Below are 22792 nucleotides of genomic sequence, written 5' to 3'. Positions count from 1 at the left end.
TCATACTTTGAGTCGAACGCGGGGTGGACGTGGTCTGAAAGCTACTCTGGCTGCCGGGAGACAACAAAAGGGCTGATTCACTATCAGCTCCCCCAAGACGTTACGGTCTCCTGCCAATTTGCGTCCCCGCGCCCCGCTTTCAACACGAACTCGATTGACCGCGTCGCTACTCCCCACCTGGTCTCGTCCTGCCACCTTGCGTTTCTTCGAACTGCACGCTGAGCTGTGAAAAGAACTACGGAACGACGAGGAGCTTAACTGCCCCGTGCCCTTTGTCCGCGTCCGCGCAGAACATTCTTCGCGGTCCCCGTTTGACCGGTGGCTCGACCATTTTGGATGCGTCAACATCGTCCTGGACGACCGCACCTTCTTCCTCGCGCCCTGCCCTTTTGGGTTTCTCGCCATCTTTGGCGGCGCTACATTAATTACCGACTTTCGGTTTTTACTGCGCTTCTTTTTACGGCGCTTTCTCTTTGCACTCATTTTCATGTCGCCTTCTCGTGCCTCGTGCTGGCCGGTACACGTTTCGTCGGCCCGGATCGGTCTCTTACCCGCAAAGTCTAATTGATTTTCATTTAAATCAACACTCTCTCTGCCTCGACTGGCGGACAGCCCAACCGACTCTGGAACAATGCAGCAGGCTTTACTCGAGTTAGACAACTCGCACTCTTGCGAACTGCCCTCTGCTACATTGCCCAGCACACGCTGTGCATCGACACACAGTCCGTCGGTCTCGATCGCTGTCTCACGCGCACAGTCCGAATGATTCCTCATTAAATCATCCTTCTCTAGGCTACCTAGACTGGCGGAGAGCCGCACCGACCCCTGAACAATGCAGTTGTTCTCTCGTGAGCTACGGAGCTCGCCACCCCGAGAACTATTCTCAACTGCATCGTCCAGCTCGCACTTCACTTCTGCACGCAGATCTGGCTCTACATGGGTGCTCGCTTCTGTCGGGTCAGAAGTACCCTTTTCTTCGCTAGCAACTTCGCTAACATCACCTGCGACGCACACACGCGGTAACTGTGCCAATTTGTTCGCAGCTGGCCTAGCTGTCTCTACAGTCATCTGTTGGCACAGCACCTCGTCGCTCTCACTCTGGCCTTTAACGGCCTCTATTGCCACTAAGGCATCGTTAGCAGCTAGCCTTTTCCCTTTACTTATGAATCTGCAGCTAATCTCACAGGCACTACTCTTCTCGTCGGCTTCTGGCGAAAATCTGCTAGATGCTTCCTCATTCTTTCGCTCTGTACTACCTACAGAATTCTCAGACAGCCGTTCTCTCTGTGCCAATAACTGATCACAATACTGTATCTCTTTGATCAGTGCTGCCTTCTCTCTCTCATACTTTTCCTCTCGCTCACGTTCGCGTTCATTCTCACATCCGTGACGCTCACACCTAAGAGTAAGTTCTTGAAGCTCCTGCTTCCGTTCATTCTCGCGTTTTTCACGCCTACTCTTACTCTTAAGTTCACGACGCTCCCGCAAACGTACACGACGCACACGCTCCCGTGGCTCCTGTATCACCTCCCAAGCAAGCTCAATGCTTTTGTCATCGTTGCCACTATCGTTAATCGCCTTTATGATAGCTGGCGTTTTCATCCGTTCGTCCGCCTCAACTCCCAAATCGTCGCACACCAACAACAAGTCTAACCTCGTCAACCTTCTAAGATCCATGGCAGCTGCCCCGACAGGTGGTTAAAACTGTTTTCCTTAATTAATTTGTGCAAACACACAATGCAACAAACTCCCGATTCCCAGAACTATCAAAATTGAACACACAACCTTTGAGTCTGGCGAATCATAAGGAAAAAAACCACGCGCTCACTTACGGTTACAGCACCCTGCCATCCGGTTCATTCGTCCGCTGTTGCCGGTTCCTCCGGACTCCCTGGGTCGAAGGCTCGCTCCTTCTTCGCTACTCCCAGTTTCTTCGGACCTCTTTCGACGAAGGCTCTCTCTTCTTCGTTCTTCCCGGTTCCTTACGATCTCTCTCGACGAAGGTTGATTCGTAGCGCTGCCACCAGCTGATGCATTCGGAGGCGATCCTACCGCTGCCAACCAGATGTAGGGGTTGGAGGACGGACTCCGGGATGAAAACCACAAACTTGGGAGGAATTTATTCTACATTTATACAGGGAGGTGAGCGTCAAGTAACATTTGTACTGTCCTTACGGGCCGGCAGCAACTCGGACGCTGCGGCCCGCGGCAAGAAGTTCGAGAGAGGTGAAACAGGGAATCAGGGCATGTCCCAGAATGCTCAGGTCTCTCTGGAAGGCTTCTTATAAACCCTTCGAGCACTGCAAGTCACGTCATGTTTGACCAATGGGAGAGTCCACTCCGATGACGCCACTTTCAGCCAATGGTAGGCGCCCGTGTCGTGGTGTCACACCTGGCGGCTTGCTGCGGTCTTGCATCGCAGACTGGCAATGCACTTCGAACAAAGAGAAGGGGAGGGCTGCACCTGCTTCATTGTCGGATGCCCACCTGCTAATCCCGGCGGCGCACGAACTTGTTGGCATGTAAACTCGTTGCCTTAAACTTGTCTGCTCGGCCGCTTCTCTGGAATGCGCTTTCCTGCTTCTGCATTCCTCAATTAGCTGTGCTGCAATCCGATGTGGTCTGGGGAACTCGAAGTAATCGCAGGAACCAGCTCCATATCTAACAGTATCTGGCCATTAAAGATGACGACGGGGTTCCCTATGACTTTGTAATGTTGAATGCTCTACACTGTATATGGCGGGCTCGTATGGCAGGGTACTATTGCGATCCTGACGCTAGGCCAGCTCGTATTTACTTCAAGGAATGTATGTCGCGATTTATCGAAATGCAGAAAATGGAAGAATGTGTACCGGATTGGCTGTCGAGGCTAGAACCCCTGACAGCCATGAAGGAATTTTAGTTTGACAAAGCCAGTGCAATATGGACAGACGGCTCTATTGTGCGGTTTCTTTACTTACGCACCTTCCCTTGTTATGTTCTTTTCCTTCAATGTTTGGAATTTGTGATACATAAGTGTGAGCTGACTGTATCGTCTGAGTATTGTCAAAGACCGGCAATAAATAAATAAAGAAAAACGTCCTCCGGCATGGTCTAGTGGCTAGGATACCTGGCTCTCATCCAGGAGGCCCGGGTTCGATTGCCGGTGTCGGAAATATTTTTGGTTAGCGTTTTGTCGTCGTCTATATTTTGTTTTATCTCGCGCTTTCTTTCGATCCAGTTGGAGGGGTTCATTGCTGCTGCGCGTCCTCCGGCATGGTCTAGTGGCATTCTGCTTCCGGCAGCCGAGCTGAGCGGTCAGCGGAATCATGGGCTCCAGTGGAGCAGCGACAGCGGCCACTTTTCGCCGTGGAAACAGGTTTAGCAACGACGAAGAAACCGACTACCAGTTTATTTTGCCTCAGCTGCCAAAAGGACGAATTGTTAATAACACCGTGTTTCTACATGGTGACGTACGAGCGAGGCCGTATAAGGTCGAGGACTTTAGGGATGCTCTAACGCCCACGGGCCTGCTACCAGAAGTTGTGTGCCTTGGGGCGTACCAAGTGAATCATGTCTGGGCAGTGACCCTCAGTGATGCTGCTGCAACAAAGCGACTGTTGGCCTTGAAAGAGATACAGGTTAAGGGACGGCGATGTGTTATCGTCGACCCTCAGGACCAGCAGGTGAAGCTCCGGCTTCACTGGCTGCTACACGGCGTGGAAGACGAAGATGTGCGGACTGCGTTGGCGGCCTTCGGCAAGGTGGTTGAGGTGAGCCGGGAGAAGTGGCGTGTTCAAGGCGTTGCGGAGAAATGTTCGACCACGAGGACCGTTCTTCTCAAGCTGAAGGGCGGACTGAAACTTGAAGATATTCCTCACCAGATACGCGTTGCAGGGGAGTTGGCCTTGGTGGTGGTACCCGGTCGTCCGATGCAATGCCTACGGTGCCAAGGCACGGGACACGTCAGGCGGGACTGTAAGGTGCCGCGCTGCTCGCGTTGCAGACGCTTTGGGCACGTCGACGCCGACTGCGTCAAGACTTACGCTACTGCGACTAGCCCAGTCGCGAGTGAAGAGGTGGCAGTACACGTCATGGATGCAGTTGAGACCAAAGACGCTGCCAAGGGAGCCGGAGAACAAGTGCCCCCAGCGAAAGCAAGTACAGCGATGAGCACAGTTAGGGTGAACACGCGAGCGTGTGGCCGACGACACTGTTGGCGCCGCGTCACGACAAACACAGGAAGCACTGCACATGCGCAGTACACGTGCAGCGAGGCTGTCTTTCTACCGCGCGCATCACGTCACTGGAGAGGTCCGTCCATCGTATGCTAGCCGAACTTTTGCCCTGTGAGCTGATACTTTCGGCATTTAAAGTGCTTCAAGAAAACAAAACTGGAAAAAAAACGCACATAGCTATGTTGGGCGTGACTAATATCTTCAGAGTTGTTCCGCATTCATATGCAGCATATAAAACACCGAGCATGGCTATTATTATGGCTAGAGTTTCGGATCATCAAAGACGCTCTATCGTTGACCTTTCACTAAAAGGTTATTCCCAGCGATACATCAGCTCTTTAGTAGGTAGGCCTCTCAAGACTGTGAACCGAATAATTCAGGCATATAAGAACGAAGGTCACATTCGGGATGCGCCCCGTGCACCTCGTCCTAGGGCTACCACAGATGACGAAGATGCATGCATAATTGCAGCTGTTGTCGAGAATCCTTTTTTGCCTGCCGCAGCAGTTCGCGAGGAGTTGGATTTATACGTTTCGGACACTACTGTTCGACGTCGCCGGCATAGTTCAGGCCTTCGCAGTTACGTCGCAGCACAGAAGCCGCTACTTACGGCTGCCAACAGGGAAGCGCGACGGCGGTTCACTGAGCAGCACGTGTCGTGGACAACCGAAGACTGGGGACGTGTCATCTTTTCGGACGAGTCCGCGTTTTCGACGCGACAAGACCAAAGAGTGCTTGTGTGGAGACAGCCACGAACACGGTAACGTAAACTTTTTCGTTGAAGAGTGGGTTTCTTACTTTATTTAACAACGTCATGTAGGAACGATCCAGACAACGTGCAACGCGTCTCTACCAGCAGGAGAGCAAGTGTGAGCGTGTGGGGTGCGGTTTCGCAATATGGTTTAGGACCATTACACCGCATACGTGGGCACTTATCGTGTCAGCAATACTGCAGTATTTTGAACGATGTGCTGTTGCCATATGCGAGCAGTTTATTCCCCGACGGCAACTGTCTTTTCCAGCAAGACCGGTCGCCGATCCACACGGCCAGGGTTGTGAAGGACTTCCAGGCAGAGCAGCACATACCCGTACTGGAATGGCCATCGAAAGGGGCGGACCTTAATATTATTGAAAACGTGTGGGGCCGCCTCAAAGCTGCCTTGGCAAGAAAGCCCCTTCATTCCGCGATTTCCGACCAGTGGTGGGCCGCAGTCAGCCACGAGTGGGAAAGCCTAAAGGCCAATCACGAATATGTGCAGGCACTTTGACTCGCTACCGTCCGGGACAGCGGCAGTCGTTGCTGTCAGAGAGTGACGTGACTCGGTTCTAGAAATTCTAATATTTTATTTCCCTGTAGTACGTCTGTTCCACTTACACTGCGAGCTTGCAGTTTAGTTCAATAAACAGTTGAAACACAAAGCGTCTCATGCTGATTTATTCATTGACGCACCATATGTTCTACCAGATGGGCCAGCAAGTACTGAAAGTGTCAGCTCAGCAGACAAAAATGCGGTTAGCAGACGACGAACGAGCGTCTCCAGTGACGTGGTGCGCGCGGTGGAAATATTCTTTCGCAGAGCGCATACTGCGCATGTGCAATGCTTCCAGCGATTGCCGTGGCGCGGCGCTAATAGTGCCGTCGGCCACGCGCTCGCGTGTTCACCCTAACTGTGCTCATCGCTGTACCACGACGGTGCAGGAGGTCGCTGACGCCAAGGTCGTCCAAGTCGCTGAGCAGGTTACTGGGCCTGCAAGGGTCGACAAGGACAAAGATCCTGCGAAGGCAGGCGCTAGTGAAGCTGAACGGGATGACGACGAGTCAGCGATGCAACAGGGCGAGTACGCTGACGAAGGGGACCGGGCCGCTGGTCTCGGTGCCACATCCAAGCGCCCCCGTGACGAGGCCGGAGACAAGAACAACGCAGCGTCCAGCACTAGTGACGGGCCGCCGGCGAAGGCGCCTCAAGGGAGGCGGTCGGTCTTCAAGCCTAAGCCAAATGTTCCGCTCGAGAGAAGGCCTGGTGACAAAGTGCAGCAGACGAACACCGCCGGGAAGACCGGCGGTCCCAGAGGCGGCTAGCCGAGGGCTGGTCGTGAAGGGTAAGCAACATGCTTCGGGCCTACCTTATACTTTAGTTCAGCATGGCTTCTAATCCGTCACTCGCTATTGCCACACTAAACGTAAGAGGGCTGGCGGCTAGGCGTAGCCAAAGTCAAGTCCTACGGCTGGCCACTGACCACGACCTAGACGTTCTAGCTGTCCAGGAGACAAAGGTTGACGGAGAGGACGAGACCGGGAGCGTGGTGCGGCGTTTCACGACTAGATTATGCGGTCGTGAGCCATGCAGTAGGGACGTCCGCCGGTTGTGTTCTGTTTGTTAAGAAGTTGCCAGGCCTTGTTTTTATAAATGTATTTTCATGTCAATCCGGAAGGATTGTTTTTTGTGATTTTGGTTTTCGTGACCTTGAATTCACAGTCATGTGCATATATGCGCCGAATGCTGTGGAAGAGCGCGCCTCATTTTTTGCGAACCTTTCCCAGTATGTTAGCACTGATAAGTGCATGGTTTTGTTGGGGGATTTCAATTGTGTTTTGAGGGCTCGGGATAGAGTCAATAATGCTGGTATTCGCGATAAAAGCAGTAGTCTGTTGACAAAGCTAATTAGGGATAATGAACTGGACGATGTCTGTGAGTGCCTGGAGGGGGAGCGGGAAGTCATGTACACGCGATTTCAAGGTAGTAGTCATGCGCGGTTAGACCGCATATACGTATCGCAAGGCATGATTCCAATGTTCCATAGTTATTCTGTGACACCAGTATCGTTTACAGATCACTGCTTGGTGAAATGTCATATAGGCACGGAGAGAAAGAAAGAAGGCTTTAATTGGGACCTATGGAAAATGAATGCCTTATTACTAAAAGACGAGCCATTTGTAGAGGCAGTGCATGAGGCCGTCAGGAAAGTCAGTGAGGAAAACAGTGAAACAATAGCAGAGAAATGGGAATGCTTCAAACAAAACGTAAAAATGACAGCTTTAGAAAGATCGAGGTGCTAAAAGTATGAGAATGAAATGAAAGAAAAGGGCTTACGAAAGACACTTAAGCAGCTAATAGTGCTTGAGTGCGAAGAGCCTGGGGCGTATAAAGAAGACGTGCGAACCATTAAAGAAAAAATCGAGCAGCTTGACAAGGAACGGTATGAAGGAGCGATTGTGCGCGCAAGAGTCAATGCAGTAGTAGCTGGGAAGACGCCCACGAAAAGGGCGCTTGGACTTGAAAAAGCGCATGGTCGAAGGATTCACGTCGATAAGATTCTATAGAACGGCACAATTGCTGAAGACAGTAAGAGCATAGGCCAAGCGTTTCTAGAGTATTATCAGTCGCTCTATGCGTTTCAAGAAGCGAATGTAGACGAGTTTGAAAAGGTTTTTCTCGGTCGCATGCCGCGATTGAGTGACGACACAAAAGAACGAATAGAAGGGAAAATAACAGAAAGCGAAGTTCAAAAGGCGATTGATGGCTTGAACCAAGGCAAATCGCCTGGACCTGATGGCCTGGGCGCTTGTTTATATAAAGCTTTCAAAAAAGAACTGTCGCCGTTGCTAACAAACCTGTTTAATGATGCGTATGTTAACAAAGCTTTGCCACCTTCCTTTGGCAAAGCCCATACCATACTCATCCCTAAGAGTGATCAAGTGGACAAACTTAGGCTGGTGACATCTTACAGGCTCATTTCGTTAACCAATATTGATTACAAGATTTTTATGAAGGTTTTGGCGTTTTGGCAGCCAGACTTCAAATCGTCATAAAGGAAATAGTTGCTGGTCATCAAACTTGCGGTATCAAAGGAAGGTTGATTTTGTCAAATATTCCCACGATGCGGTGCGTGCTCGAGTGCTCTGACGTCACCTCGGGCGGAGTCGCAGTGCTCCAGCTCGACCTTGAGAAAGCCTTTGAGTGTGTCTCTCATGATATTTTGTTTGCCATTTTCGATCAAGTTAATGTTGGTTCCATAATCACTGAGGGAGTGGCGTTGGCGTACAAGAACTGCACAACACGCTTAATTGTGAATAAATCATTGGGGGCCCCCATTAACGTCATGCGTTCTGTGCGTCAGGGCTGCCCCTTCAGTCCTCTTTTGTTTGGGATGTACATAGAAACTATGTGTTTGGCCATAATTGAAACTGATCAAATACGTGGTTACAGCTTGGCAGACACAGAAGCCAAGCTCTTGGCATATGCAGATGACATCGCAGTGTGTTGTACAAGCAAGCAAAGTGTGACGGAAACGACAAGGGTAGTGAAAAATTTTTGCGATGTGACGGGCGGTAGAGTGAACTGGGGCAAGTCGCTTGGTTTGTGACACGGAGAGTGGTCTTCGGCCCCGGACAATTTTGCAAATGTGAGCTGGATAAGAACCCCGACCAGATATCTAGGTGTTCCCATGGACAGTTACAAAAATAGCGATGAATACTGGACGAACCAAGCAAAAGAAACTAGAGAAAAACCAGAAAGGTGGAACGGCATCAACCTGTCAATTTTCGCAAAGGCAACAGTGTGTAACATGTTTTTTTTTACGAAGTTGTGGTACGTCATGCAAGCGATGTACTGTTGAAGAGTAAACGTGCAAAAGCTGCACAGAGTGTTCGCGGTTTTTATCTGGGGCTCTACCTGGGAAAGGTGTAGCCGAACCAATCTGTTCAGGCACGTGAAGGAAGGGGGGGCTGGGCTTGGCGCATCTTTTTGTACGACAGCTCGTCAACAGATTTTTGTTTTTTCGGGATGTGAGTGATTCATTTCTGCGTACGGTATGCCAGCTAAGGTTGAGAGGCGTTTTGCCGGCACTTATCGTTAGTACTGATAGTATGCCGGGAACGCTTCCGGGCTACCTTAAAGAAGTTGTGGATAGTGTGCGCTTTCTTTCTGTCCGCTTTTCGTTTGATTATTTAAGTGAAGTTAAAAGGAAAGCATTATATAAAGATGTTTGCGACATTGTATTTCCAGTGCCATTGTACACAGTTCTATACACTGGAAGACCAAGACAGGATGTCCTTCGAGTGAAAAAAATGGAGGTGCCTACGGGGGTAAAGACATTCTTTTTTAAACTACACACAGGGACACTCTCGGTGAAGACATTCATGGAAGAACGTGGCTTCCTTGTACCCTGGGGATCTCACTGCTTGATTTGCAAGCAAGCTGAAACAGTAGACCATGTCTTCTTGCATTGCTGGGCCGGGGTGTTCTTCTGGGATGTCCTACAACGAACAATGAAGAAAGAGTTACCGTTAAACCCACATGGAATCAGTTATCTGGCGGTAAAGAATGAGGATGTGGTTCCCTTCGACTTAATAATGCTGAATGGCCTTCACAGTTTATGGCGTGCAAGGATGTCTGGGTACTACTGTGACCCGGACGCTAGGCCTGCGCGTACTTATTTCAAAGAAAGCATGTCTAGATTCACTGAAATAAAGAAAAGAGAAGATTGTGTACCCGCGTGGCTGTCGAGGATAGAACCTCTGACAGCACTGAGAGAATTTTAATAAGAGAACGCCAGTCGTTATTGGACTGATGGCATTCATCTTTTGTTCAAAATGTCTGTAGTTATGTAATTTTGTTCTGTATTGTGTGCTCTCTACAATGTCGAAGACCGGCAATAAATAAAAAAAAAGGCATGGTCTAGTGGCTAGGATACCTGGCTCTCACCCAGGAGGCCCGGGATCGATTCCCGGTGTCGGAAATATTTTGGTTAGCTTTTTGTCGTCGTCTATATTTTGTTTTATCTTGGGCTTTCTTTCGATCCAGTTGGAGGGGTTCTTTGCTGCTGCCCGTACTCCGGCATGGTCTTGTGGCTAGGATACCTGGCTCTCACCCAGGAGGCCCGGGTTCGATTCCCGGTGTCGGAAATATTTTCGGTTAGCGTTTTGTCGTCGTCTATATTTTGTTTTATCTCTCGCTTTCTTTCGATCCAATTGGAGGGGTTCATTGCTGCTGCCCGTCCTCCGGCATGGTCTAGTGGGATTCCACTGCGGCCACCGCAGTGAACGGTCGCGGAATGTTTTGCTCCGAAGGGGCGGTTACAGCGGCCCAGCAGGGCCGCGGTCTCATGTTGAACGACACACCGAAGGATGACTACCAGGTTATTTGCCGCAACTACCTACAGGATCCACAGTTACGACTGTTTTTTTGCACGGAGACGTGAAGGCGAGGCCCTACCGAGTCGAGCATTTCCGTGAGGCACTTGACTATCTGCAGCTGATGCCCGAAGTGGAGGCCTTTGGCGCCTATCAGATGAACCACGTTTGGGCCATCACTTTCAAGGACGAAAAGGGCAAACAAAAGATTTTGTCTGCTCCAACCTTCAGCGTAAAGGACCACCGATGCATGTTAATAGACCCTCGATATCAAGACGTCAGGATGAAGCTGTATTGGCTTCTACATACGACTCCGGACGACGAAGTCAGAGGTGCCCTGGCGCCTTTTCGCAAGGTCAGCGAAATTTCGAGGGAAAAGTGGCGCGTTGCAGGCTGCAACGACAAAGGCTCCCACACGCGCCTGGTGTCCCTACGGCTGAAGGTAGGCGTTACCGTGGAGGACCTGCCTCATCAACTCCGCGTCGGGGAAGACCATGCGCTCGTGCACGTCCCAGGCAGACCCCCGCTCTGCCTCCGGTGCCATGGCACCGGTCACATACGGCGCGAGTGCCGAGTTCCGCGTTGCAAGCTCTGTCGTCGCTATGGCCACGACGAGAGTCAATGCGCGCGTAGCTACGCCAGTGTGACCGGAACTGGGCGAAGCGACACCGTCGATGAGCACCTCATGGACCAAGTCGACGCGGAGGAGACCGTCAGTGGAGGCGAAAAGCCGACAACGTCGGGTGCCACGCCTTCTGTCCCATCCGAAAACAAGGGACCTATGAAATCTGCGTCTAGTGTAAGTGGAAAGAACGACGAACCACAGAATACGCCAGAGGCTGAGAAAACCCCTAGCAACTGTGCTGCTGTTAGCGAAACAGTCGAGACGGAAGAGAGCGGAACTGCAATTGAGAGCATCAACTCGGAAGAAGGAAAAACCAACCCTGGCGTCGCCGTCTCAAAGAGACCACGGGAAATCACCATAGAAGACGACAACCGCGAGAAGGTCAACGCCGGCGAACCGCCCCCAAAGGCAGGGTCCCATCGTAGGGCTCCCCTGAAAGTGAAGCCTAACGTGCCTCCAGACAGGAGGACTACACCGACAGGGCCTCCGCGTTAGCGGAGGGCGCTGTCCGAGAGACGACTTTACCGCTAGACTGGAGCGGGAAGGGCAGCACGAAACGTCGCCGTGCCTACCGACAAGGAAAACGCCCCGGCTTCGCCATGCTTGACGAAGCACTCAGAATTAGAGCAATATAACTGTGTAAGTGTGCATCCTGTCAATTCAGCACAATCACCCAGCGGTCCGCTTGCCCTTTCGCATTCTATGAACTCAACGTCCTTATCGGCATTAAGAATAGGCACGCTGAATGTGCGCGGTCTCACGGCAAGAAAGCGGCAAGTGCAGTTAAGACGTCTGCTAAAAGAAAATACCATCGATATTCTAGCCTTACAGGAATCGAAAATAGACAGCGAGGAGCAAGCGGACCACATGGTCCAAACTTACGCATTAGGTTTCAACGTTTGTGTTTGCCATGCCGTTGGAAAGTCTGGCGGTTGTGCTATCTTTCTGAAACGAGGTATCGGAATCGTTGAAGAGGGTGTCATCACCTCTGATGACGGACGGTTAGCATTGTGCGACTTTTCTTTAAACCAAGTACAATGGCGAATTATATGTGTGTACGCGCCGAACCAAATTTCAGAAAGAAAAGTTTTTTTTGATTGTGTCGCTCGCTTTCTAAAGTGTGACAGGCAACTCATTTTGCTTGGCGATTTTAATTGTATTTGCATGCCCGAAGACTCAGTTAAGAATGAACCAGTACGAGACAAAAGTGCCCTACAGCTTAAGGCGTTGGTGGATGAATGTGGCCTTGTTGATGTAGGGGACATATTCCGTGGAAATCACGTGCAATTTACTCACTTTCAGGGCGAAAGCCACGCACGATTAGATCGCGTTTATATCTCTTCGGATGTTATGTCTATGTGCTGCAACTAGTCTCTGCATTCAACTGGGAACTGTGGAAATTAAATGAACAGCTCTTAACCGACGACACATTTGTCCAAATAGTACGCGAGAAATTGTAAATAGTGTCCACGAGTCACACAAATTTCATCGAAGCTTGGGAACAATTCAAGTGCGAAGTTAAACTAAGTGCAATAGACAGATCATGCATACTACGACATAAAGAAAAACAAAAGGAAACGGAACTACAGTGCACACTTGATTTCCTTTTGAATGCAGAGACTACAATACCGGGTTTGTTTAAAAGTGAAGTCGAAGTTGTTAAAAGACAGATGGAACAGATGGAAGAAGAAAAATATAAAGGCGCTGTTATTAGAGCGCGTTCAGAGAGGCTTTGGTTAGGCGAAAGACCAACTAAGAGGGCGATTGGTGAAGAAAAAAGATATGCAACAAAAAACGAAATAAATGAAATTCGCTACCATAACGAAGTGTCGACAGATAAGAGCGTCATTGAAACAGCATTTGTAGAGCGATACCGTAGTTTGCTCGGCACAGAAGTGCAAGTAAATGACATATTTATAAACAACTATGTTAAGCAAATGCGAGGATGCAAATGCAAATGCAAATGCGCGTGGCTGTCGAGGATAGAACCTCTGACAGCACTGAGAGAATTTTAATAAGAGAACGCCAGTCGTTATTGGACTGATGGCATTCATCTTTTGTTCAAAATGTCTGTAGTTATGTAATTTTGTTCTGTATTGTGTGCTCTCTACAATGTCGAAGACCGGCAATAAATAAAAAAAAGGCATGGTCTAGTGGCTAGGATACCTGGCTCTCACCCAGGAGGCCCGGGTTCGATTCCCGGTGTCGGAAATATTTTTGGTTAGCGTTTTGTCGTCGTCTATATTTTCTTTTATCTCGCGCTTTCTTTCGATCCAGTTGGAGGGGTTCATTCCTGCTGCCCGTCTTCCGGCATGGTCTAGTGGCTAGGATACCTGGCTCTCACCCAGGAGGCCCGGGTTCGATTCCCGGTGTCGGAAATATTTTTGGTTAGCGTTTTGTCGTCGTCTATATTTTCTTTTATCTCGCCCTTTCTTTCGATCCACTTGGAGGGGTTCATTCCTGCTGCACGTCCTCCGGCATGGTCTAGTGGCTAGGATACCTGGCTCTCACCCAGGAGGCCCGGGTTCGATTCCCGGTGTCGGAAATATTTTTGTTTTTTTTTTCTTTATTGCCTGATTTTCGGTACATAACTATTTACAAGAGGAAAAACAATCACCGTAACAAAAAACAAAGTACAACATACATTTGGTGTTGTGCACATATTCAACCAGTATCGTACTGGCTGAGTATAATCAAAATTCACGCAAATTAACCAACGGCTCTACTCTTGGGAGCCACTCCGGTGGTTCCCCTGCCGCTTTATGGATAGCGACAAACCAGTGCATGTTTTCTCTGAAATACATACGTGCAGGCTGCGCATCTTTATCGACATGGTATCCTGCCATTCTCGCGCGCCAAATACAATGGAGGCCCATGAGCATAATTAAATCAAAAGGCACCCCATCCTCATTGTCTATGCTTAAGTAGCGGATGCCATACGGGTCCAATGGAAATTCTTTCTTTAGTGTCCTCTGCAAAACATCCCAGAAGAACACGCCTTCCCAACAGTTTAAGAAAACATGATCTATTGTCTCTGGCTGCTTGCAGATTAAACAGTGCGTTCCCCACGGTAAATATACCCCTTTTCTCTCCAAAAACTTCTTAACTGGTAACGTTCCCGTGTGTAATTTAGCGTTTTGCCGGCGTCTATATTTTCTTTTATCTCGCGCTTTCTTTCGATCAAGTTGGAGGGGTTCATTGCTGCTGCACGTCCTCCGGCAAGGTCTAGTGGCTAGGATACCTGGCTCTCACCCAGGAGGCCCGGGTTCGATTCCCGGTGTCGGAAATATTTTTGGTTAGCGTTTTGTCGTCGTCTATATTTTCTTTTATCTCGCGCTTTCTTTCGATCAAGTTGGAGGGGTTCATTGCTGCTGCACGTCCTCCGGCATGGTCGAGTGTCTCCGCGGATTTTTACGGGAGGTAGCTTGGTCCGTAGAATTCTTGCATGCTCGCTTTTCATTTGATTATCTTGCTATTGTTGGGAGAAAGAAATTGTATAAGGACCTAGTTGACGTTTGTATGCCTGTTCCTTTGTACCGATCTATGTATTCACCGAGCACAGGGGCAGATGTATTGAAGCGAGTGAAACGGATGCCAGTGCGATCTGGGGTTAAAACTTTTTTCTTCCAATTGCATACTGGGACCCTTCCCGTCAAACCTTGGCTACAAGAAAAAGGCCTCTTTGTCGCATGGTCGATCAACTGCAGCAGGTGTAGAAAACCAGAGACGATCGAACACATATTTTTTGACTGCTCGGACGCACTTTTCTTGTGGGACATTCTGCAACGTACACTAAGAAAGGAGTTGCCTATCACACCGTATGGCATCCGTTTCCTTCCAATTACCAGTGAAGGTGGTGTTCCTTATGATATGCTTATGGCGTTGATTCTACACAGCCTGTGGAAAACACGCATGGACGTCAGGCATGAAAGACTGGTTATTCGCCCAGCTAGAGAGCACTTTACTGAAAGTATTTTGTTCTTGCGCGAGGCTTGCGATGCACGACAAGATAAGCCTGAATGGGCTACCTTGTTAGATGAACTCGTCTGTCTAAAGCGGTTCTAACAATGCACGCCTGCCAAATGACGGCAGGCGGTTATATCACCACAGCACTGTACATATCATCCTTACGCCATCTGTATGTCTGTTTCAGTTGTCAAAGAATGGCAATAAAGAAAAAAAAATCCGGCATGGTCGAGTGGCTAGGATACCTGGCTCTCACCCAGGAGGCCCGGGTTCGATTCCCGGTGTCGGAAATATTTTTGGTTAGCGTTTTGTCGTCGTCTATATTTTCTTTTATCTCGCGCTTTCTTTTGATCCAGTTGGAGGGGTTCATTGCTGCTGCCCGTCCTCCGGCATGGTCTAGTGGCTAGGATACCTGGCTCTCACCCAGGAGGCTCGGGTTCGATTCCCGGTGTCGGAAATATTTTTGGTTAGCGTTTTGTCGTCGTCTATATTTTCTTTTATCTCGCGCTTTCTTTCGATCAAGTTGGAGGGGTTCATTGCTGCTGCCCGTCCTCCGGCATGGTCTAGTGGCTAGGATACCTGGCTCTCACCCAGGAGGCCCGGGTTCGATTCCCGGTGTCGGAAATATTTTTGGTTAGCGTTTTGTCGTCGTCTATATTTTCTTTTATCTCGCGCTTTCTTTCGATCAAGTTGGAGGGGTTCATTGCTGCTGCACGTCCTCCGGCAAGGTCTAGTGGCTAGGATACCTGGCTCTCACCCAGGAGGCCCGGGTTCGATTCCCGGTGTCGGAAATATTTTTGGTTAGCGTTTTGTCGTCGTCTATATTTTCTTTTATCTCGCGCTTTCTTTCGATCAAGTTGGAGGGGTTCATTGCTGCTGCACGTCCTCCGGCAAGGTCTAGTGGCTAGGATACCTGGCTCTCACCCAGGAGGCCCGGGTTCGATTCCCGGTGTCGGAAATATTTTTGGTTAGCGTTTTGTCGTCGTCTATATTTTCTTTTATCTCGCGCTTTCTTTCGATCAAGTTGGAGGGGTTCATTGCTGCTGCCCGTCCTCCGGCATGGTCTAGTGGCTAGGATACCTGGCTCTCAACCAGGAGGCCCGGGTTCGATTCCCGGTGTCGGAAATATTTTTGGTTAGCGTTTTGTCGTCGTCTATATTTTCTTTTATCTCGCGCTTTCTTTCGATCAAGTTGGAGGGGTTCATTGCTGCTGCACGTCCTCCGGCAAGGTCTAGTGGCTAGGATACCTGGCTCTCACCCAGGAGGCCCGGGTTCGATTCCCGGTGTCGGAAATATTTTTGGTTAGCGTTTTGTCGTCGTCTATATTTTCTTTTATCTCGCGCTTTCTTTCGATCAAGTTGGAGGGGTTCATTGCTGCTGCACGTCCTCCGGCAAGGTCTAGTGGCTAGGATACCTGGCTCTCACCCAGGAGGCCCGGGTTCGATTCCCGGTGTCGGAAATATTTTTGGTTAGCGTTTTGTCGTCGTCTATATTTTCTTTTATCTCGCGCTTTCTTTCGATCCAGTTGGAGGTGTTCATTGCTGCTGCCCGTCCTCCGGCATGGTCTAGTATTGCAGTCGCAACTGCAAGCACTATTAAAGGAAGAGAGTGTGAAACCGGGCTCGTTCAATGAAGAAATCAAAAATACCAAAAACAAGCTGGAACTTGTAGATAAAGAAAAGTACAGAGGTGCTATTATTAGGTCAAGAACAGAAAAGCTTTGGATGGGCGAAACGCCGACAAAGCGGGCACTAAGTGATGAAAAGCAATATGCACGAAGAAAAGAAGTTAAGGAAATAATGTACAATGGCAGACTGACGAAAGAAAAAAGTCAGATAATGAACGCGTTTGTTGACCACTATCGCGATTTGCTTGGAAAACGTATTCCGATGGCGAGTGGATTTAGTGAAGATTTCCTTTCTTTAGTGCGCAAGCTTGACGACGAAACTAAAAAAAGTTTGGAGGCCCCTATCAGTATACAGGAGATTAAAAAAGCTATCGATGACTTAAGCACTGGAAAGACACCTGGCCCAGATGGAATCGGAGCAGAATTCTATAAAATGTTTAAAGAAGAGATTGCCAGCGCGCTGTTCGAAGTTATCGAAGAGGGGTATAAAAAGAAGAAGCTACCTCGGTCTTTCACTGAAGCGCACACTGTTTTAATCCCCAAATCAGACGATGACATCAAAGTTCAGTCTGTGACGTCATATCGCCCCATTAGCCTCTTGAATACGGATTACAAAATTTTCATGAAGGTGTTGGCCAAAAGAATGCAGAATGTCGTTCAAAACATTGTAGGACCGCACCAGACATGTGGCATAAAAGGTCGTAGTATTACGACAAATATACATGTAGTAAGAAGTGTCTTAGAGATTTGCGATGACTTTGGAGACCGAATAGCAATGATGCAATTAGACTTACAAAAAGCTTTTGACCGTGTCTCCCATGAAGTGTTGTTCAACCTATTAGAACATGTGCAAGTTGGAACTGTGTTTCTTAATGGATTAAAGATGGCGTACTCGCAGTGTGTAACACGCCTGGTAGTTAATAGGACGCTGAGTGAAGAAATTGACATACTCAGTTCTATAAGACAAGGATGCCCGGCCTCAGCTTTACTTTTCACCATATACCTAGAACCCTTTTGCTTATCAATTATCCAAAATTCAAACGTGCACGGATTTAGATTACAGAGTACTGAAGTAAAGATTCTTGCATATGCTGACGATGTGGCCGTACTCTGTCAAGATAGGCATAGCATACGTGAAGTTGTTCATACAGCCAAACAATTTTGTTCCATGACAGGTAGCATGATTGATTAACTGGGATAAAACAACTGCGTTTTGGTATGGTGATTGGGATATGAAGCCTGATGTATACGTAAATGTAAAATGGGAAACCCGCCCACTGAAGTACCTAGGGGTGCCACTCGAGGTTTATCGTGACAACAACGAGTACTGGAAGGACGAAGCAGAAACAATCAGGCAAAAAACAAACGCCTGGGGTGGGCGGGAGCTCTCTATTTTTGCACGGGCGTGTGTATGCAACCTGTTTTTAATAACCAAAATATGGTATGTGTTCCAAGTCCTTTGTATGTCGCGGGTGAATGTGCAGAAATTTCACAGGATTTTCGCCGTGTTTGTGTGGAGATCGACCTGGGAACGAACAAGTCGCTCAAATTTATTCTTACCGGTCCGAAACGGTGGATTGGGTTTGTGTCGTTTATTTATTAGGCAAGTTGTGTCTCGTTTTATTTTTCTCCGCGACCAAAGAAATGGCTTTTTACAAACTGTAATAAAATTAAGGCTGTGTTCACACGTTCCAGAATTTGTTGTGTCATCGAATAACAATATGTACCATTATGTGACTGGATTCTTGCGTGAAGTAGTGCAGTCTTTTCAATTTCTGAAAGTGCGCTTTTCACTTGAGTATTTGTCCTCTGTAAAACGGAAAACTCTTTACAAAGACCTTGTTGACTGTTTGTTGCCAACACCGCGGTACAGAACTGTATTCATTGTCGGACCCGGACAGGACGTGCTAAGAAGGGTTAAAAAGATGAACGTAAAACCGGGAACAAAAACTTTCTTCTTTAAACTTCATTCTGGGACGCTCCCAGTAAAGCAATGGTTAGCTGATAAGGGACTCTACGTTCCATGGACAACAAACTGTCTACTTTGTAAGACGCCCGAAACGGTTGAACACGTATTTCTTTATTGCTGGGACGCCGTATTCCATTGGGACATTCTGCAGCGCACATTGAAAAAGGACCTACCCATCACGAGTTATGGCATTCGTTTTCTGAGTGTGGACAATGAAGACGGCGTCCCGTACGACATGTTCATGTTGATAGCACTTCACAGCATCTGGCAGACTAGAATGGGGGTTCGCAATGCCGACCTTCACGCACGTCCTGTCAGGGAAAATTTCATTGTAAACGTGGATTATATACGTGAACTGTATAAAGCGCAACCAGAGCCTCCTGACTGGCTACCTCTCTTGGACGAATTGTGTAACTTGAAGAAATTTTAATGTGAGCACACTGGATCAAGACTTGATCCAAGTGTTTCCTTTTATCATTTATGTTTCTCTGTTTCCACCACCTGTAAAAGAAAACAGGAAATAAAGAAAAAAAAATCCGGCATGGTCTAGTGGCTAGGATACCTGGCTCTCACCCAGGAGGCCCGGGTTCGATTCCCGGTGTCGGAAATATTTTTGGTTAGCGTTTTGTCGTCGTCTATATTTTCTTTTATCTCGCGCTTTCTTTCGATCCAGTTGGAGGGGTTCATTGCTGCTGCGCGTCCTCCGGCATGGTCTAGGAGGGAGTCGGCTTTCTGCCGCGCTAGCGAGCGGACGTGCCGATCATGAGCTCCGTAGGAGCGGCTTCAGCGGCCCAGCAGGGCCGCGGTACCAGGAGTTTTGCCTCAGAAGACTCGGAATACCAAGTTTTGCTGCCTCAATTGCCGACAGGTCGGATAGTTTTAAATACAGTTTTTCTGCATGCGGATGTGCGTGCCAGGCCGTATCGTGTGGAACATTTCCGAGATGCGTTGGCTAGCTTAGGCCTACTTGCTGATGTCATCGCCCTAGGGGCGTATCAGATGAGCCACGTTTGGGCGGTTACTTTCAAGAGCGACGAAGGCGTGAAAAGGCTTTCAAGCACCAAGAACCTCAAGGTGAATGAACATCGGTGCATTGTCGTTGATCCAGCCAATCAGGCCGTGCGGCTGAAGCTGCATTGGATGCTTCATAACGTGTCGGACGAGGATATACGGACAGCCCTGTTACCGTTCGGAAAGGTCACGGACGTTTTCCATGAAAAATGGCGTGTTCAAGGAGTTCAAGATAAAGCATCGTCGACACAGGTGGTGTCCCTGGTTCTGAAGACGGGTATGACCATAGAAGACCTGCCCCATCAACTTCGTGTAGCTGGTGAGCAGACCCTAGTTGTGGTACCAGGCAGAGCACCCCTTTGCCTGAAGTGCCGAAACACCGGACATGTACGACGTGACTGCCGCGTCCCGAGATGTGCAGTATGCCGTCGCTACGGCCACCAGGATACGGAATGTGTTAAGACTTACGCATCCGTCGCAGGACCTGCTCTCCGAGAGGACGTGGCTGACCTGTTAATGGACGAGGCTGACGTTGATGAGGCTTCCCGCGTGCTAGTACCACCGGCGGACACAGTCGCAACACCTTCTGTGCCGGCGGCTAATTCCACGAAGGTGGTAAATGTGCTGCCTACGGGCCCGAAAGATGCAGTGCAAAGGGCATGCGACGAAGGAGCCAAAGAAGAATCGGCCGCAAAATCCACCGCTGCCGAGGAGACCGCCACGGAGCACGGACCGGTAACTTCCTTGATGGACGTCGAAGAATCGAGTGCAAGCAATGCGGCTATGAAAAGAGCGAGGGACTCGACCGGCAACCTGGACGGCAACCTGGACGGCAACCTTGACAACGGGGCCAAAGACGAGCCGCCGCCAAAGGCGCAGGCGGGTCGTCGTGTGCCCGTGCGCCTGAAGCCAAACATTCCGCCGGACAGACGACCGGCGGCAAAACCGCCTAAGTAGGACCCGGCGCCTACTGGGGCGCCCGGACTAACGACGTGAAGACATGGCGTCCTTTTTGGAATCGGGCTTCGCGTACGCTCTAAAGGTACGCGTGTGGATCGAGCGGTTTTCAGTGCAAAAGTTATGCATGCAATTTTTTTCTACAGTGTGTCCGGATCGCTTGTTCTTTAGCGGCACCGTGCGATCGGCTTGCTTTTGCAGATAAATGGCGGGGAAACTAGAGAGAGCACTGAGAGTTGCCACGTTAAATGTTCGTGGCCTTGGAGCGCGAAGGAGGCAATATCAACTTAGCCACTTGTGTATGGAGAAGGAACTCGATGTAGTTGCCTTACAAGAAACTAAGGTCGAAACCCAAGAGCAGACCATCGCATGGTGACGCCTTTCACGGCGCATTACAATGTGTGCGTGTGCCATGCGAATGGCACATCAGGCGGATGTGCGTTGTTAATACGGAAGAGTGCTGGTATCATTGAAGAAAGTGTAACTGTTTCTGAAACTGGCCGCTTGCTTATTGTAGATTTTTCTTTTTCTCACGATTTGTGGCGGCTCGTATGCGTTTATGCGCCAAACAATGTGAATGATCGATTTTTGTTTTTTGAATCTATCGAGCAATATCTAAAATGTGATCGCTTCGTCATATTTCTTGGTGATTTTAACTGTGTGTGTTCTCCGGAAGACCGACTAAAAAGGGAAAGGGTTCGCGATAAAAGTGCTCTCCTTTTGAGCAGACTAATTGAAAACCACAACTTAGAAGATGTGGGCCTAGTCCTCACTGATGGTATCATTCCGCAGTACACGCACATTCAGCGAAATAGCCGAGCAAGGCTGGACAGAGTGTATGTTTCTGACGTCTTGATCACCCTTTGTAATAGTTATAACGTCGCACCGCAATCGTTCACGGACCATAGCTTGGTAAGCTTCTCGATTGGGGAAAAAGTTAAAAGAACACGATTCAACTGGAACATGTGGAAATTCAACGAAAAGCTGCTTGATGATGAACCATTTGTGCGAAGAGTTAAGGAAAAGATAACAGAGTTGATGACAAATGAGGATGAATATTTTACTGCCACATGGGAGGAATTTAAGATTCAAGTTAAGTTCATTGCAATAGAAAGAGGAAGCAGCCTTCAGCACGATAAATTACAGAAACAAAGAGAGCTGCAAAGACAGCTAGAATATCTGTCAAGCGCAGAAAATGCGGGTCACGATCTATTAGCTGAAAACGTAAAGAAAGTAAGACGCGAGCTTGAAGTTATCGACGAAGAGCGATACAAAGCAGCAGTTATACGCGCTAGAAGCGAACGCCTATGGATGGGTGAGATACCAAACAAACGGGCAATGAGCGATGAAAAGCGTCACGCGTCAAGAAATGAGATCCAACAGATACGTCTTCAAAACGAGGTGACGTCAGACGCTTCGTCGATTGAGAAAGCTTTTGTGGAGCACTATCGCGAATTGTTCGGCATTGTGACGCGTTCTGGACTGGTCTTCGAGAGTGAATTCATGAGCGAGATGCCAAGGTTGGATGACGACGTTAGAGAAAGTCTTGAGAGACCAATAGCTGTATCCGAGATCGAAAGGGCGATGGAAGAACTGCCATTAGGCAAATCGCCAGGGCCGGATGGCCTAGGCGCCGCTTTTTACAAGGCATTCAGTCAGGAGTTTGCGTGTATATTGCACCGACTACTCTCAGAGGCGTATGAATTTAAAAAAGTACCACCCTCATTCCGGACTTCACACATAGTATTAATTCCGAAAACCGATGACCGGGAAAAGCTCCTTTCAGTAGGTTCATACAGACCGATAAGTCTGACGAACACAGATTACGAAATATTTATGAAAGTACTGGCTCGACGATTTCAAAGCGTGATTCAGCAGCTTGTAGGGCCACACCAGACGTGTGGCATTAAAGGCCGCACCATTTTCACGAACACCGAAATTGCAAGGAATGTGCTCGAATGTTGTGATGCCATTGGGGGTCGGGTGGCCATGTTGCAGCTAGACCTTGCGAAGGCGTTCGACCGGGTGTCACATGAGGTGCTTTTCGCTATACTGCAGTACTGTAATGTTGGGAGCGTCATTGTAGATGGCGTTAAAATGGCTTATGAAGACTGTTACACGCAGCTTATAGTTAAGAAGTGTCTTAGTACGCGGGTGCCAGTCCGCTCGTCTGTACGGCAAGGCTGCCCCTTGTATCCTTTGCTTTTTGCCCTGTACCTCGAACCCTTTTGTATGGCAGTCATACGGGATGAAAACATTCGTGGTTTTAGGCTGCACGCCACAGAAG

General features: G+C 48.9%; 1 protein-coding gene and 14 non-coding genes across 15 annotated transcripts; all 15 read left to right on the top strand.

The window, feature by feature from the left end:
* The first annotated feature begins 3082 nt into the window (after positions 1-3082).
* Positions 3083-3154, top strand: TRNAE-CUC (transfer RNA glutamic acid (anticodon CUC)). Its single transcript has one exon. It is a non-coding gene; the product is annotated as a tRNA-Glu (tRNA).
* A 2819-nt stretch (positions 3155-5973) lies between these two features.
* On the top strand, positions 5974-22313 carry LOC135913094 (uncharacterized). The gene is made up of 2 exons (XM_065445759.2): positions 5974-6317; positions 19211-22313. The coding sequence occupies exon 2, from the start codon at positions 19300-19302 to the stop codon at positions 20503-20505; it is 1206 nt and encodes a 401-aa protein (XP_065301831.2). The 5' UTR covers positions 5974-6317; positions 19211-19299; the 3' UTR covers positions 20506-22313.
* Positions 10051-10122, top strand: TRNAE-CUC (transfer RNA glutamic acid (anticodon CUC)). Its single transcript has one exon. It is a non-coding gene; the product is annotated as a tRNA-Glu (tRNA).
* Positions 13282-13353, top strand: TRNAE-CUC (transfer RNA glutamic acid (anticodon CUC)). The gene has a single exon. It is a non-coding gene; the product is annotated as a tRNA-Glu (tRNA).
* On the top strand, positions 13449-13520 carry TRNAE-CUC (transfer RNA glutamic acid (anticodon CUC)). The gene has a single exon. It is a non-coding gene; the product is annotated as a tRNA-Glu (tRNA).
* Positions 14190-14261, top strand: TRNAE-CUC (transfer RNA glutamic acid (anticodon CUC)). The gene has a single exon. It is a non-coding gene; the product is annotated as a tRNA-Glu (tRNA).
* TRNAE-CUC (transfer RNA glutamic acid (anticodon CUC)) lies at positions 15160-15231 on the top strand. The gene has a single exon. It is a non-coding gene; the product is annotated as a tRNA-Glu (tRNA).
* TRNAE-CUC (transfer RNA glutamic acid (anticodon CUC)) lies at positions 15327-15398 on the top strand. Its single transcript has one exon. It is a non-coding gene; the product is annotated as a tRNA-Glu (tRNA).
* Positions 15494-15565, top strand: TRNAE-CUC (transfer RNA glutamic acid (anticodon CUC)). The gene has a single exon. It is a non-coding gene; the product is annotated as a tRNA-Glu (tRNA).
* TRNAE-CUC (transfer RNA glutamic acid (anticodon CUC)) lies at positions 15661-15732 on the top strand. Its single transcript has one exon. It is a non-coding gene; the product is annotated as a tRNA-Glu (tRNA).
* TRNAE-CUC (transfer RNA glutamic acid (anticodon CUC)) lies at positions 15828-15899 on the top strand. Its single transcript has one exon. It is a non-coding gene; the product is annotated as a tRNA-Glu (tRNA).
* Positions 15995-16066, top strand: TRNAE-CUC (transfer RNA glutamic acid (anticodon CUC)). Its single transcript has one exon. It is a non-coding gene; the product is annotated as a tRNA-Glu (tRNA).
* On the top strand, positions 16162-16233 carry TRNAE-CUC (transfer RNA glutamic acid (anticodon CUC)). Its single transcript has one exon. It is a non-coding gene; the product is annotated as a tRNA-Glu (tRNA).
* On the top strand, positions 16329-16400 carry TRNAE-CUC (transfer RNA glutamic acid (anticodon CUC)). Its single transcript has one exon. It is a non-coding gene; the product is annotated as a tRNA-Glu (tRNA).
* Positions 19073-19144, top strand: TRNAE-CUC (transfer RNA glutamic acid (anticodon CUC)). Its single transcript has one exon. It is a non-coding gene; the product is annotated as a tRNA-Glu (tRNA).
* Positions 22314-22792: the final 479 nt, after the last annotated feature.

The sequence above is a fragment of the Dermacentor albipictus genome, chromosome 2 (genome assembly GCF_038994185.2).
Source record: "Dermacentor albipictus isolate Rhodes 1998 colony chromosome 2, USDA_Dalb.pri_finalv2, whole genome shotgun sequence".
Taxonomy (NCBI): Eukaryota; Metazoa; Arthropoda; class Arachnida; order Ixodida; family Ixodidae; genus Dermacentor; species Dermacentor albipictus.
The sequence above is the reverse complement of the archived record's forward strand: the minus strand, read 5'-3'. Positions and strand labels throughout refer to the sequence as shown.

Bases quoted from the DNA above. Each gene is read 5' to 3' on its own strand.
- LOC135913094 (XM_065445759.2), top strand. From the start codon at position 19,300: ATGAGCTCCGTAGGAGCGGCTTCAGCGGCCCAGCAGGGCCGCGGTACC.